The 15,087-nt window shown below is 44.0% G+C and overlaps 4 protein-coding genes across 5 annotated transcripts; 1 reads left to right on the top strand and 3 right to left on the bottom strand.

Moving 5' to 3' along the window:
* Nucleotides 1-149: 149 nt before the first annotated feature.
* On the bottom strand, nucleotides 150-1,905 carry LOC103982467 (uncharacterized). 2 transcript variants are annotated; one of them, XM_065149683.1, is made up of 4 exons: nucleotides 1,767-1,905; nucleotides 1,466-1,545; nucleotides 1,312-1,388; nucleotides 150-1,107 (listed from the first exon to the last, which is right to left on the bottom strand). In XM_065149683.1, exon 4 carries the CDS (start codon nucleotides 750-752, stop codon nucleotides 264-266), a length of 489 nt encoding a protein of 162 aa, XP_065005755.1. In that variant the 5' UTR covers nucleotides 753-1,107; nucleotides 1,312-1,388; nucleotides 1,466-1,545; nucleotides 1,767-1,905; the 3' UTR covers nucleotides 150-263. The 2 variants fall into 2 exon arrangements, with proteins under 2 accessions (XP_065005755.1, XP_018680757.2); XM_018825212.2 differs by lacking the exon at nucleotides 1,767-1,905 and having other exon boundaries at nucleotides 1,466-1,709.
* A 431-nt stretch (nucleotides 1,906-2,336) lies between these two features.
* On the top strand, nucleotides 2,337-4,965 carry LOC135637175 (disease resistance protein RPS5-like). The gene has a single exon (XM_065149681.1). It carries the CDS (start codon nucleotides 2,337-2,339, stop codon nucleotides 4,863-4,865), a length of 2,529 nt encoding a protein of 842 aa, XP_065005753.1. The 3' UTR covers nucleotides 4,866-4,965.
* Nucleotides 4,966-6,765: 1,800 nt separating this feature from the next.
* On the bottom strand, nucleotides 6,766-8,737 carry LOC103982471 (phosphoenolpyruvate carboxylase kinase 2-like). Its single transcript, XM_009399403.3, has 2 exons — nucleotides 7,649-8,737; nucleotides 6,766-7,342 (listed from the first exon to the last, which is right to left on the bottom strand). The coding sequence occupies exons 1-2, from the start codon at nucleotides 8,451-8,453 to the stop codon at nucleotides 7,227-7,229; spliced, it is 921 nt and encodes a 306-aa protein (XP_009397678.2). The 5' UTR covers nucleotides 8,454-8,737; the 3' UTR covers nucleotides 6,766-7,226.
* Nucleotides 8,738-12,374: 3,637 nt separating this feature from the next.
* LOC103982470 (ubiquitin-like protein 5) lies at nucleotides 12,375-14,524 on the bottom strand. The gene is made up of 2 exons (XM_065148882.1): nucleotides 14,222-14,524; nucleotides 12,375-12,574 (listed from the first exon to the last, which is right to left on the bottom strand). The coding sequence occupies exon 1, from the start codon at nucleotides 14,445-14,447 to the stop codon at nucleotides 14,226-14,228; it is 222 nt and encodes a 73-aa protein (XP_065004954.1). The 5' UTR covers nucleotides 14,448-14,524; the 3' UTR covers nucleotides 12,375-12,574; nucleotides 14,222-14,225.
* Between the last annotated feature and the right edge of the window lie 563 nt (nucleotides 14,525-15,087).

Raw genomic sequence — 15,087 nt, 5'->3', positions numbered from 1 at the left:
GTTCTAATGGGTGGCTTGTGCATTGTATTCAATCCCACCGGATAATCCAAATATATGACAATTCTTCCCGATATGAAGCTATTTCTTAGTCTTGTTTTAACCTCTTAAGGAAGATTATGCTGACAGCAGTTGAATTTTTGGCACACAGCTGAACAAAGAATTTATCTTCTGAAAACATATACTCCCTAAGTTTTTCTCCCCTACTCAATAGAAATCAACTATAACAATGACAAATAATAAAGAACACACTAATAGATCCTTCTCTAATCATCTGAAGCTCTGAGCTTCCCGTCGCCGAAGTTTCTTGCATGGCTGAACGAGTCATACCGCCATGGCTGTGTGGTCGGCAGAACGTTGGGTCGCATGAGCTTCCCGATCTCCGAACGCACCCTGCCGAAGATGTGCCGCCAGCTCCCGTTGCTACCCCACCCAAGCACGGCCGTCTCCATCTCGTTCATCTCCATGTCCCGGGCGAACGCCGGCTTCCTGGAGAGGATCCACCCCCACCAAGAATCCCACCACCGTCTCAGAGGCCTGCCGGCGAAGTCTCCGATGGATGGCATGGACGCCGACTTCCTGAAGGCCCAGAGGGTGGAGGCCGAGGATGAGGAGGACTGGATCTTGCCGGAGAAAGAGGAGATCCTCTTCCTCAGGCCCATAAGATGGGTGTTCTGCTGCTGGGCTTGGGAGATGGGGAGGTCATTCTTGTAGGGCACGGTGGCGAAGAACCTGTTCTCGAACAAGGAGCCCATGGTTGCAGGAGAAGAAAAAGAAGGGGCGAAGACGGAGGGAAGTCTGCCTCTCCTCTTCCTTTTGAGGGTCTAACGCTTTTGGTAGCAGTGAAGATGAGAGAAGGAAGGGCAGGGGTAGATAGAGAGAGGAGACATGGCCGGTCTTTCCTAATGTTGCACAGCTATCAGACAGCTTGGCTGTAGATTACGTGCTCATGTTGTACTCTTTAACTTCTAGAGCTGGTGGAATCTTCTTGGCAATTTCTGTCATAATATCCTTGTAACATCAATCAACCTCCCATGTTCTTCAGTATCTTCTGTCTGATTTCTTCTCTCTTTTCATTCTTTAGGAAAGGGATTTCCCAATGGATTCATGCTGTCAAGTTAGTGAAATTATATAATTCAGATGACAACTTTGATTCAATCATGCAAGCATCAAAACTTTTTATTACAGCACCAAGAAAATGTCAACCCAAAGGAACGAGACGAAGGAAACCGTGAAAGCAACAGCTGAGAGAAGAAACACACGGTTTCTCTTACGATTTCAACGAAACATGATTTCAAGAATCGGCAATATTACCTGTCCGGTAGTGTGGAATGCCGATTTATGTAGAAGACCCCACCGAAGCAAGGAGCGAAGAACAGCCGGTCATTCGTCTTTGAGAAGACGAGAGAAAGTCAATACACGCGATTGTAGAGAGAATGCCTACCAGAATATGGAAGAGTTCATGTACCTCGTGCTGTCTTCCAGCACTGGACATGGAGTCGTACCAACCTCAAGTGGGGCTTAAAGCTGGCCATGGCCGTAGTCAACCTGCTCCAGAAAAGTCAACTAAACAAGATGAAATATGAACACGGAAGCAATGATCTTTTATGCTTTCAGTTATTGATGTAATTGGAATTGGAACAAGCAAGGATGATCGTACTTACCTTTCGATGGATTTCACAATTTCTATCCTCCATAATAAAAAGTCAGATAAGCGGAATTGGTCAGAGTTACACCAACCACAAAGTTCAACATAGATATTTGTTTACCTTCTTCCCAATCATTGCTGAGTTCGGCAAATCGTCTCCACTCGTTGCCAGTCTTAGAGTTTGCTTCTGGAATGTAGAATTCTTCTTCTTTGTCTTCTGCGGAAACCTGTAGGCAGTTGCCGCACTGTAGACTTTTCTTCTTCGGGAACCTGAATGTCCTGGTGGACGATCGACAGCAAAGGCTGCATATAGAGAGAGGTTTTAGTCTTTCTCTTCTGTGTTCTTTTCTCTAATCCATCTCCGATGTGCGATCCCGTCTCCCTTGCATGCCAAGCCTCACAACCTTTATGCACGGCCTGCCTGACTCCTGTACATGATGAGATTAAGGAAACTCTGACCGCGTGCTTTCAACTCCGCCGGAACCGGAACTCTCTCACGGAAGCGCTAAGCGACCTACGGGCCACGGCACAGAGAGTGAAGGACAAGGTCGAGGAAGAGGAGGCTCACCAGCGGATCTGCAATCCTGATGTCAGGCGGTGGCAGAAGAAGGTCGATGAGATACTCCGGGAATGCGACGCCGGCCAGGAGCATGAGGAACCAAAGAGATGCGCGTGCCTGTGTGGCTGCGACATGGATCTGCTCCACCGTCACCGAGTCGCCAGGAAAGTCGTCCAGAATCTGCAGGACGTGAACAAGCTGAAGTCAGATGGCGATGCATTCACTCCCCCCTTCACCCACGAGCCGCCACCGGAGCCGGTGGAGGAACTGCCGTTTGAAACGCAGACCATCGGGATGGAGTTGGCCCTAAGCCAGCTCCTTTCCCGGTTTGACGAAGCGGAGAAGAGCATCATCGGCGTCCACGGGCTAGGGGGCATGGGCAAGACGACGCTCCTCAAAACGCTCAACAACGAGCTCAAGGAGAATACCCGCGATTACCATGTGGTGATCATGATCGAGGTTGCCAACTCCGAGACGCTCAACGTGGTCGATATGCAGAAGATCATCGCCAATCGGCTGGGTCTGCCGTGGAACGAGAGCGAGACGGAGAGGGAGCGATCCACCTTTCTGCGCAGGGCCCTGAGGAGGAAGAAGTTCGTTGTCCTGCTCGACGACGTCTGGAAAAAGTTCCAGTTGGCGGACGTGGGAATCCCCACGCCAAGCTCCGACAAAGGGTGTAAGCTGATCGTCGCCTCGCGGTCGAACCAGGTGTGCGTCGAGATGGGCGACAAGGAGCCCATGGAGATGCCCTGCTTGGGCGACAATGAATCGCTGAGGTTGTTCCGGAGCAACTTGATGGCCGAGGTCAGTGCCGCCATCGACCATGACAGCGACATGAGAAGAAGCGCCATGGATATCATACAGAGCTGCGGCGGCCTTCCACTAGCACTCAACGTCGTAGGCTGCGCTCTCGCGTGCAGCACGGATGCAGAGGAATGGAAGCACGCGGCAAGAGAAATGAGGCGATACTCGTGGAGGATCCATGGCGTCAAGGAGATGTTGAACGTTCTCAAGTTTAGCTACGACAAGCTTGATGCCACACAGCAGAAATGCTTCCTGTACTGTACTCTCTTCCCCGAGTACGGCTCCATAAACAAGGAACTGCTGGTGAACTATTGGGTGGCAGAGGAGCTCGTGTCCGGAAAAAGCTACGACGGGTATCCCACCGTGACGAAGCTGGTCTCTGCTTGCTTGTTGCAGAGGAGCGACACCGAGCCGGGGGAGGTGAAGATGCATCAGATTACCCGACAAATGGGCCATCGGGAAGCAACAGAGGAGAGATTCATGATAAAGGCCGGTCGTGCATTGAAGCAAGCACCTGATGTGCAACGGTGGACGGAAGCCTCGAGGATCTCCCTGATGTGCAACGACATCAGGGAGCTCTCCATCGCCCCCAAGTGCAAGGGGCTTCTCACCTTGCTGCTCCAGAACAACCCAAACCTGTGCCACCTCGGCCCCAAGTTCTTCAGCTACATGTCCTCTCTCAAGGTGCTCGACCTTTCCCGCACCGCCATCGACAAGCTCCCCAACTGCAGCGCACTGGTTCAGCTGGCCTATCTCAATCTATCCCACACACCGATCAAGGAATTCCCCAAGCAACTCTGCGTCGCGCTGGTTCAGCTGCTCTATCTTAACATGTCGAATACCTACATCACCCAGCTCCCCAACAACCTGTGGAAATTGAAGAAGCTGACGCATCTGAATCTAAGCGAAACATCGGCGCTCAAGGTGATCCCCCACGGCACCATCTCCAAGCTCTTCAACCTCAGATTTCTCGACCTCTGCAGGAGCCACTATGGGATCTCGGAATTGCCCGACCTGAACCTTGAGATGTTGAAGGACCTCGAGCTTCTGGGGATCACAATATACTCCCAAGCCGTCCTGGGCAAGCTGAAGAAAAGCGATCCGCTTGCGAGATCCACTCGACGCCTGAGTCTGGCACATTGCCAAGGCATGGAATCCATCCAGCTCCTGGAATTCAAAAAGATGAGGCACCTCAAGGAGCTCTACATCGACAGCTGCAACCAACTGCAAGACCTAATAGTCGATCACGTCGAGACGGAAGACACCAGCATTCCACCGACGAAGAAGCGAGTTGAACTGAAGCTGCTCACGCTCGCGTTTCTGCCCGACCTCGTCCGAGTCTCGCTGGGGCCGGCGCCCCATCGATTCCAACACCTCCGCGACCTCACCATCAAGTCATGCCCCAAATTACGCGACGTGTCGTGGGTGCTACGCCTGGAATCCCTCGAGCGGATCGTCATCTCCCAGTGCGACGAATTGGAAGAGGTCGTACACGAGGGGAGTGATGGGGCTTCCACGAGAACCAACGGCGTACCCAAGGTGGAGGAGGAGGGTGTCGAAGCATGTGAACAGAGAAGGGATGGGTTTCCGAAGCTGAGATCCGTAGTGCTGAGCGACCTGCGCAAGCTGAGGAGCATCAGCCAAACGGAGGACTTGCCTTGCTTGCAGAACATTAGGGTGGAGCGGTGCCCAAACCTCAGAAGGCTTCCGGTGGGGAGGATGCCAAAACTGGAGCAGATAATTGGGGAGAACGAGTGGTGGGAAGGAATGCCGCCGGAGACAAAGGCCGATCTGTGCAACTATTTCGTCCCCATCGAGGAGAAGAGCGGCAACAGCAGAAACCTACTGACCCAATAAATTTTGGGTTATTATTTTTTTTTCGAAGGATAAATTAGAAAAATGGAATTCGAGTTAAAATAATAATAATATGTCAAAGTCTTTGAGATCTCCTCCTTAACTGATGATTCAGATTACAATATTTCAAAATATTAATTAATTGATTAAATATAATTTTACCAACCTCGAAAGATAAGTCTATGATAGACTTAATTTTTTTTACTCTAATTAGTTGGTTCATAATAATAATGAGAAATAATATAATTCAAAACAATCATATAAACAGAAGCAATTTTTCTAAAAGAAATATTTATATTTCAGATTTTTTCAAAAATATATATTTTTTAATTTTTCCAAACAATATTCAAATTTTGAAAACACCTAAAATACCTCTAAAAAATTTCTTTACCAATTTTTTATTGGTTTTCAATTATTATAATATTTTTACTTGATTCATTTTAATATTTTTATTAATATATATCATATCTTTTTTATTATTATTGCTTATAGATCATTATAAAATTATATTTTTAAGCATATAATTTGTTTGATTGAGATTAAAAATCTATTTAGGTTATTTCTTGTGTCTTCAAATATAATTTATAATATTTTTATTGTGAATTTATAATATTTATGGTGCTGGAAAACCATTATGAATTGATTTGCCAACCCAAACCGTAGTGTTAAGGTTAAATGGACATGCTGTTGTCACAGTTGTCGTTGTCCGAGGAGAAGAGAAGCCATCCAAGTCTTCCATGAGCAAACGCCATCTGGTGTCTGCCATCGCTTTTGTGTTCTTTAAGCGATGGCCAACCGATAACCCCATTCCTTCATCATCATCTTCTTCTTCTTCTTCTCTCTCTCCTGTCCACAATCATAGAGGAAGAAAGGAAACCAGCGATCTCTCAGGTGGTGCTCTCCTGCCCCATCCGAAGAGGTATGTCGTGTTAGCGGTTTATTTCGTTTGCTTCAGCCATATTTCCGTGGTAGATTTGTGCGCATGCTGATGTGCTAACGAGGTCGAGTGACGGAGGAGGAAGAAGAAGATGGGGTTCGTGGTGGTTATATCGGTGCCGTTGATTCTGCTGGTGGCGATCCTGGCCCTTGCTTGCTACCTACTCGGCCGGAGAAAGGGCAGGACGGAGTCGACGCCCATGTACTACGGACCGCCTGCGCCACCCATGGCCGCCGGACCACCTCCCAAGTGAGTTAGCCGATGCAAAGAGACGATGTGGAGTAGGTTGATTACAAGGTTTGAATGGCTTTTGGTTGGGCGTGCATGTGTCGCTTAGTTGATGTCCACTAGTGACCTAATCTTGGTTATGTAACATTCCAAACTCAAGCAATTCTCTTCATCATCCTGATCAAGCTGATGATATGTTTATTTTATTTATATATATATATATATCCTGAGCTGTCTGACATCTGCTGGGCTTTCTTAGGACACCATTCAAGTTGACACACAGACACACACACAGAGCAAAGAGCAGTGAGGTATCATATGTTATGGACAAGCAGTAGAGAATTTGAAGAGACAATTGACATGCATGAGAGAGGACCTCAGCCCTTCCAGCATGCTCTCAGGTGTTAGAAACAAGAGTTCTTGCATCAGAGTTTGGAAAGGCAGAACACAAACTTGGAATGTCATATCTAAAGGTCTACAGTAGTAACTAAGTCTATGTCCTTTGTCACTAAGGTAACCCATGCATGTAGGGTATACTGAATGCTAGAATAGTGGCCAAATCATTGATTGCTTCCTTTTAGACACCACCAAATATTCCAAGTTCCACTTCAGCCTTGGAGGGGGTATCCTTCTAGCCAAAGACTTTTGTTTCTAGTCCAAGTTTTTCTAAAGCAGGATCACACTATAGAATCACAATCTTAACACACTATACCATGCTCAGTGATATGACTGGGGATCAGATAAAGTATCATCGAGAGCAAATAGGTATCAAAGCAACATGCCATGGCAGGTACTCACAAGTGCCAAGCAAGGGCAAGCTCCTTGAACTGTGAACCACAGCAATCAAGCGTCCATGGGAAGGGGCAAGCTTTTCCCAGTGGCATACAGACCACAGGTGTCCAAGTGCATGCCAAGGCTCAAAACACCTCCATGCAGCATCTGGTTTTGAAGGTACCTGCCAAACCAGGCCGAGGTGAAGAAGGAATGGTTAGTAGAGTTTTCCGGCAGCTCACCTTCGCCTTCGCCTTCTGGAAGAGAATAAGAGAGTGCACCTGTCGAATCCCCTGTCTTGGAATGCAAGGCAAAAGCTCCGCTTTATACATGAGAAAAGGGACGGTGACTGAAGCTTTTACATTACTATGTACACTCTGGTGGAGAAGATCCACCGCACCTCACGCAAAATGGCGATCTCCACGGACTCAGTCACAAGCGACGCAGGCCAAAAGAGTACCGTCGTGCCTCTCGACGGAGAGCGATGCATCTCGGGTTGCTCCTTCTGCTGGACTCATTCCTCCATTTGTGATCCATGGATGCCCTGTTGTTGCAATCCAAGAATCAAAATCTTAGCATCATAAATAATTATATTGCGTTTTTGGACTTTATTGGTGATCGAAATTAGATTCATAAACAGAAGAAAAATCTGAAAGAATGATTTCTCAGAACAATTTTCGCAATGATCGAACAAATTGAAGGGAAAAATCGCAGTTTTTTATTGGAATAATCCCTTAAATAAAGAAAATAAATGAAGTCCTAAAGATCCGAGAAATCAGAGCTAACAAACGCTTAAATCGGTGAAATCTTGTTAGGAAAGAAGCTGGAAGAGAGATCAATGAGTACTAACTGAGGACTTGATCGGCGGAGAACCTTCTGGAGACGTCCTTGCAGAGCATCCGCCGCAGCAGGTCTTTCGCTGCCGGAGACACCGAACGGAAGACCCTCGGCGGGAACCGCAGATTGGCCCTCGACACCGCCTCGAAGGTCTCCGCCGCTGTCTCTCCGTAGAAGGGCGGCAACCCCCCCGCCAGCAACATGTACATCACCACCCCCAAGCTCCAAACGTCCACCTTCTCCCCGTAGAACTTGCCGGCCACCACCTCCGGCGCGACGTACCACGGCGTCCCCACGATGCCCTTCATCGGCACCCGGTCCCCGCCGTCGCCCACGAAGCACTCCGCCGACCCGAAGTCGGCCAGCTTGGGCCGGCCCCTCGCGTCGAAGAGCACGTTGTCCGGCTTCACGTCCCGGTGCGCCACCCCTCCCCGGTGGCACGCCGCCACGGCCTCAGCCAGCGAGGCCACCAACGCCGCCGCCTCCGGCTCCGCGAAAGGCGTCCCCCCTCGGGCGGCGATCCGGTCGCAGAGGTCTGGTCCATCGAGGAGCTCCACCACGAGGTGCACCCACGCCTCGTCCTCGTAGGCGGCGTGGATCTGCACCGCGTGAGGGTTGCCGGAGGCGGCGAGGTGGTGGACCTTGGGCTCCCGTTCCGCGCACTCGCGGTCGACGGCGTCGGCGAGGAGGCACTTCTCGATCGACTTCAGGGCGAACTCTTCCCCCGTGGCCGCCGATCTGCACCGCCGCACCACCCCAAACCGCCCCCGCCCGATCTCCTCCCCGATCTCGTAGTCCCTCATCAATGGGCCGCTCATAGCGCTCCGATTCGACCTCTACGGTCCAAAATCACCCCTTTCTCTCACACACACTCTCTCTCTCTAAACCGCTGCTTATGCACATCGTAGCTTGGCATACTATAAAGCGAAGCGGGTGCCAATCCTACCGGGAATATTCCCTCACAAATTTGACGACGTGGACGGTCAGATCAGGCGGTCTTCCAATCGGACGGATGGGATCTCCACGAATCTTGAACTTCCTTCGATCCGTACTCGTCTTCCTCGGGTGACCGCCCCTATCAAATTAATCGCGGGGCGCACCTTTCTTGAATGCGTGAATCGGATCGCTTTGGTGATCAAAATACACTTGGAAGTGGCTGCGAGAGGCGAGCACCGTCCGATGGGACGGCGCACAATAACGCTCAGCATCGGACGGTGATCGTCGTTCCGGACGGGGGGTCGTGCACCACAAAAAGCAGCGACCGGAAGAGAGGTACGCGTGTGACGTGGACGCGACGCGACGAATGAGGGAAGAGGGCGTATCAGCGGTGGGGGCCGGAAAGCTCTGCACTAGCTGGGTGGGGGCCACGTCGCGAAGAGTCGATTGGAGTTGCAATAAGTCATCGTCGGTGATAGGCCGTGCAGAGATAAGAGAACGTGGTTTTCAGGTAGATTGGTTCGAGTAAGTATTTACTCATTTTTTAATCAAATAGAAAAAAATTTCATTTTGAACTTTTTTTATAGAGGTTTTTTTTTTATTTTCTCCATAAATATCTCTCTTTTTTCTTAGTTCCAAAAATTCTTATAATAATAATCTAATCTCTTTATCATTGGATAGATTCATCTTGAAGATGAATCGAGTTTATTTTTATATAATCCTATAATAGTTTTATAGAGATTTTAAAAATAATATAACTTATATAAAATTTAGGTTTTTTTAACTCATTCTTATTTTCAAACTAATAAGAATACATATTTAAAATCTCATCGAAGATGAGCTAATTCATATGAAGAATAATGATGCTTTTATATAGATTATAATTTTTGTATATATTTTTTTGTATAAGTTTAAATATCTTTGTGGAGGTTTGAAAAATATCATAATCCATTCAAAAATTATAATTAGACTGATTCATCTTATATATCGAAACGAAATATTATTAGGGACTATGAAAAAGTAACATACATTCATACATACGACCAATCAATTATGCAAAGTAATTGACTTTGTTAGCATAGCAAAGTGACATTCATTCATATGCGATGTGAGCTCGATAGGGACTCACATTATTATTCTCTATGACTCCTTTCGGTTGACACATATGGGTTTTCTTATTTCTCCGAACATTTATTTACTTGACAAGTGGATGTTGACAAGTCATTGTGTTGTTGGACTCGTTGAATTGTTTTGTGATGTCAATTGCGTGCAAAAAAGTTCAAACTCCATAAAGGATGAGTCCAATACAACAATAATATAAATATTCATAAATTTTAATTATTTAAGATTGATTATATTGTTTTTCATTGTTATTGATTTTGATAAATCCAATCATTCTAATAAAACAATGATAAATCACTCAATATAACAATATATATATATATATATATATATATATATATATATATATATATATATATCTGCTAAGTTGATGGTGTCCGTATTACTTATAATATTGATTTAATTAATTAAATAAGTGTATAAAGAATTACAAAAGGAGAATTATAAACTTTCTTTTCTTCTATAAAAATATATTATAAACAAAGAGCGAGGGACTCACTCTCGAATTATTCGAATCTCCGATTGAGTTGAAAAATCTCCTCCAACCTTAATTTTCATTAAGATGACACATCCGGAGTACAATACTTCCACTCACCTCGAAACTACCTTAAAGTCATCTCAAATCTATCTTGGAACCATTTTAAAACTACCTTGGACAAATCTCGTGTTGACAAGCTCGGACTACATTGAGCTGACTAAGACGTCAACGATTTTTTTTTTTCTAACAAATATTTACTAGTATAATCAATTATAAAATTCAAACAATGATGCTTATTTATCGTCATCACGCTTCTTAGTCTCTCTAATTGTGTATATGATTAAAAATTATTTATATAAAAGATCTATGTCTTTAATATAAAAATCATTTATATAAAAGATCATGCTATTTAATCTAAAGGATGAGGAACGTTAGTGCTTGACATTGATGTCATTTTCTCCGAACCCAATTAACTTACATCTTGTTCGATGTCTTTAGCAAATTGCGTGTTGTAATTGACTATTTAAAGTCATCGTCTTTGTCATAGCATGATCGAGGCCATTGCCCCTTTCCTACACATACCATATAACACATCAAGTTGCTAACAGTTGGAAGTGACAGACTTGTTGGATGATTGCTATTGCTTTTGGGCCCACGAAACAACTTATGAAGAGATGATTATAGTACTACATTATGTCAGATAAGAGATGATTGTGGCCATCTTTCTTTCGGCTGCTCCACACAAATTATGAAGCCGTCTCTAAAGTTCGCATACTCTTTAGGGCTAATTATATATTATCTTTTTTATAATTAAATATCTTTAATATTTTTAATTTTTATATTTTTTAAAAAATAATATTGGTATCTAAATCTATTTATTCTAAAATCGTTGGTTTTACTAATAAAAATATAAAAATAAAAGATAAAATAATAATTTAACGTTTTAGTTGGTGGTAACGAACGACGATATCATTGGGGCCACGGATGACTATCGTGGATGAAGAAAGTGATGACGAGAGGTGAGGACCACTCTACATCTGTGTTAACGTCGACATAATTATCAAGCGACATCACTTTGTATTTGCAGATGCAGATGCCAAGGCTTTGCATTGGCATCGGTGCTGATGCATATGTCATGTGGCTCTTTTACCACTCGACAATTACGTTTACGTCGATACAGATGCAGAGCAACCCTTAACTCTCGTCACTGTTCTCCTCATTCATAACAATCATCCGCGGCTCCTAGCGATACTATCTTCCGTCACCTACGTCATCCGTCATCACCAATTAGAACATTAAAATTACATTTTAACCTTTTATTTTCATGTTTTCATCGATAAAACCGATGATATTAGGATAAATAAACTTAAATATTTCACTTTGTAACTATAGAGATATTAACGTAAAGACATTAAAAGATAGATAACTAAAAGGGATAATACGTGATTAGTCCTCTCTCTCTACCTAATGACCTATTGTGCAAGGCAAGATCGTGTGATTCGATTCAGCTATTTCTTGCATTTTAATGATTCTTTTCATTGTGCTCTATGAACTGAACCGTCTTTAAATGCCACAGAACGTAATGGATCTCATAAGCTCTGTTCACCCATCATCACAAGCTTAGTGGTACATAAAATAAGTGACAAAGATAAAATTTGAACCTAAAACTTTATTATAAAAAATCGAAATATTTATCAACAAAATTAACTAACACATAGATCAATATGATTTTGTCGATCGTAAGATGACTCGAGGAGAAGAGTGATCTTGACTTTCCAACTATCTAATCAATTTAGAATTAGATATGATCTTTTCAAATTTGAACTCCATACTCATCATGCATGAAATTAGTTGGTTCCTGTTATTTTGTGCTTATAAGATCGAGCAGCACAACATATTGGTTTCAATGGCAAAACCTATAATCACAATGACTTGGTTGCATATATCAAAATTGTGATAAGCTATGATGTGATTGGGATCCTCAAAGTTGTAATGACTAGTAATGTCATTGTAATCCTTCAGTTTAGATCCATCACTGTGCTGCTTATCACGTACAAATAAACGCAAGCTCGAATTCAAATAGTTTTTGTCCAAACCCAAATCCAAGAAATGCATTACTTCCATTTGGTTTTAGGGTATGCAAGAAGATAACATATGCAAGAAGATAACAGTATGAACCCACAAGGGTATCGGAAACTGAAGATCAAGAAGCAAACCAAATACCAAACATATATTATCATCAAACATATGTTTCATAAGCCATTATTACATTTCTAGACTGACCAGCAGCACACTAAATAGTCAGAATGTACTTGTACCAACATAGCTATTGTATATATGAAAGATAGATAGATTGATGCCCTCATCTAGTTGGGCTACGCGCACTCGGATCAACCAACCGACCTGCATTGAACGCACATTTGTCAGCGTAAAGGACTGAAATCTGTAACGATATGTGTCAGTAAAGCCACAGATAAGTATAATAAAGACGATGATGCATAAATCATAGCCTGTGTCTTCTTTACCACGGATTCAAATATCAAATAAGCAATAAAAAATGTGCATGCCAGTAATAGCCAAAGCAGAAACAAGCGTAACATAGTAAAAAAAGCAGAAACAAGCATATGCCATAGTCAGTCGCTAAAGCAGTATGCAGACTCTACTTTGGCAATCTTTAAGCGCAAAGGAATGCAAATAAAGCATACTAATGAGAAGTCTTAGTATGCACAAGCTGCAAAATCTTGAGCATCTAAGCTAAAGGTTTTATAGCTAATGTATTATCTAATTTGGGAAAGCGTGCACCTTGTAATTGATACTAATATCCATAGAAGTCAAGTGATTTAGGCCATGAGACAGGGTGGACAGAATGGAAATCAAAACATCAAGTCCATGTGAGAAATAAGACAAACAGAACCCGATGGACAAGTCCATTCTTCACCACAGCCCGGACTGACGGTTTAAGCAACAATGAACTTGGAGATCCAATAAATGAGTCGACAGTGTTATATAAGCAGACTACCCAATGTACCATGAACCACGTCAAACAACATAATCTAGCTTACTTCCAAAACTAGAATGTGACCAAGAGGACATCATGGAGGTAGCAAAGGCCTAGGGTAACTTTCAGAGTTCTGTCAGATGTTTCATACTCCCTTTTTGCCATGCCACCACAAACAATAAATTGCCAATTTATTTATTTATTTCTCCTTAAACTCAATCTCTCTCTAGATATCCTTGGGTCATGGGCCATGTTCAAGGGAACTATATCCATCCTCAAGTGGCTCAGCTTGTTCCTTGAATCTGTATACAAAGTCATCAATGGCACTACATGTTCACATTATAAGTAGATATGTTGTTCGTTCGCATCATGGCACTATCATCATAATCAGAATCAAGCCCTTAGGACTCCAAATTATTATTCACTCACCATCATTTTTCTTTTTTTTCAATTAAAAATTTTCATTGCATCAAATGCATTTAACTAATTCGGACTCTCGCAAGTGGACTCGAAGACCTATCACTTGTGCAACAATGCACTAACCAATTCCGGATGTCTCAATAGGGACATCGATCGCTCACCGTCATTTTAACTGAAGAAGTTGAATAGTTCTTACCATGAATTAGAATCTCTGTGCGGTTGGATTAATATGGTATATCGACGCTCAGTATGAAAACCACAAAAATCCAAGAAACACTATCTTATGTTTAGTTTGTCCTACGCCATCTTCTTAGAACAGGAGGATATCCAGCAGCATATCTAGCACCTACAATTTTAGAACCACAGAATCCATGAAACCCTATGAAGCACAACATTTTTTTACTATTTCAGAATAAAAAACATATAACAATTCAAGATTTTGATGATCACAAAAATTAAATTCCACCAACCTTTGTCCATAGAAACCCTAAAACATGCAGAAGAAAATTTCTACACATTTTTATATAAGAATCATAGAAATATTCTTCGATTAAGATTTATATTAGAGAGCAGATCTCTAAACCTAAAATTAGAACAACAAGAACAAATCAAAGAAGAGAAGAAAGGGAGACCCTTTTAGCTGTAGTAGAGCTCGAGGCCCATGCCGTCGTGGATCTCGTAGTCCTTGAGGGTGATGTGGTCCTTGTAGACGTTGTACCACTTCTGGATGCGGATCTTGTCAGCGCGGGTGCCAGTCTGCGCCGCCACCAACTTCTTGAGGTCGCCGATCGTGTCGTCGTCGTTGCACTTCACCCGCACCTTCTTCCCCAACCGATCGTTCAACACCACCTCGATCATCTTCGCTTCGCCTCCGCTTCGCCCTCTCCTCGCACAACCCCTCTTCTAGGATTAAGATGAACCGACTCCGGATGGGTTTTACTCAATCCTGACCGTTCAAATACCGCATCTCGATCTGGAATCTAAAAAGAACCGCTTGACCAATATATATCTTGGTCAAGTTGGTCAAAATTGATCAAACCCGGTTTGATCGTGTCAGATTGGATCGGTCCATTGGGTCGTGATTGAAATTGCCATCTCCACGTGAACCAAACCTGCTGACCAAGTTGAACCGTTTCTATATCCTCACCCCTTTTACCATGGAACACGATTACCCACGCTCACGTGGCACGCGTATAACGCGACAGTAGTCTCCTCAGGTTGTTGGCGTGAGAATAGTGCGGCTCCCGTGTGCGACTCCGCATACACCCTCGTCCAGTGCAGGACCAATTCAGATCCCCTCCAAGAGACAACGTATATAAGTTCCAACTGACGGACGTGGGCATTTATGATGATGGTGAGACTTGCACCGACTTAGTGATGAACGGTTCTGATCGTGTAATGGACCGCTAGGTCGAATATTTTGTTGCATAGGATCCTTCTCTTTATCGGGTCGGTATCGGCGCAGCTGTATGCCAGAGGTGACCGTACTCCAGCGTCG

This window comes from Musa acuminata, chromosome BXJ3-4 (assembly GCF_036884655.1).
Source record: "Musa acuminata AAA Group cultivar baxijiao chromosome BXJ3-4, Cavendish_Baxijiao_AAA, whole genome shotgun sequence".
Classification (NCBI taxonomy): Eukaryota; Viridiplantae; Streptophyta; class Magnoliopsida; order Zingiberales; family Musaceae; genus Musa; species Musa acuminata.
Note: the sequence above shows the minus strand (reverse complement) of the source record. Positions and strands in the feature narration are given on the sequence as shown.

Bases quoted from the DNA above. Each gene is read 5' to 3' on its own strand.
- LOC103982467 (XM_065149683.1), bottom strand. From the start codon at position 752: ATGGGCTCCTTGTTCGAGAACAGGTTCTTCGCCACCGTGCCCTACAAG.
- LOC135637175 (XM_065149681.1), top strand. From the start codon at position 2,337: ATGGATCTGCTCCACCGTCACCGAGTCGCCAGGAAAGTCGTCCAGAAT.
- LOC103982471 (XM_009399403.3), bottom strand. From the start codon at position 8,453: ATGAGCGGCCCATTGATGAGGGACTACGAGATCGGGGAGGAGATCGGG. The intron at 7,343-7,648 runs GTTAGTACTCAT...TTGCAACAACAG, and splicing joins CTCCGCCGATCAAGTCCTCA to GGCATCCATGGATCACAAAT.
- LOC103982470 (XM_065148882.1), bottom strand. From the start codon at position 14,447: ATGATCGAGGTGGTGTTGAACGATCGGTTGGGGAAGAAGGTGCGGGTG.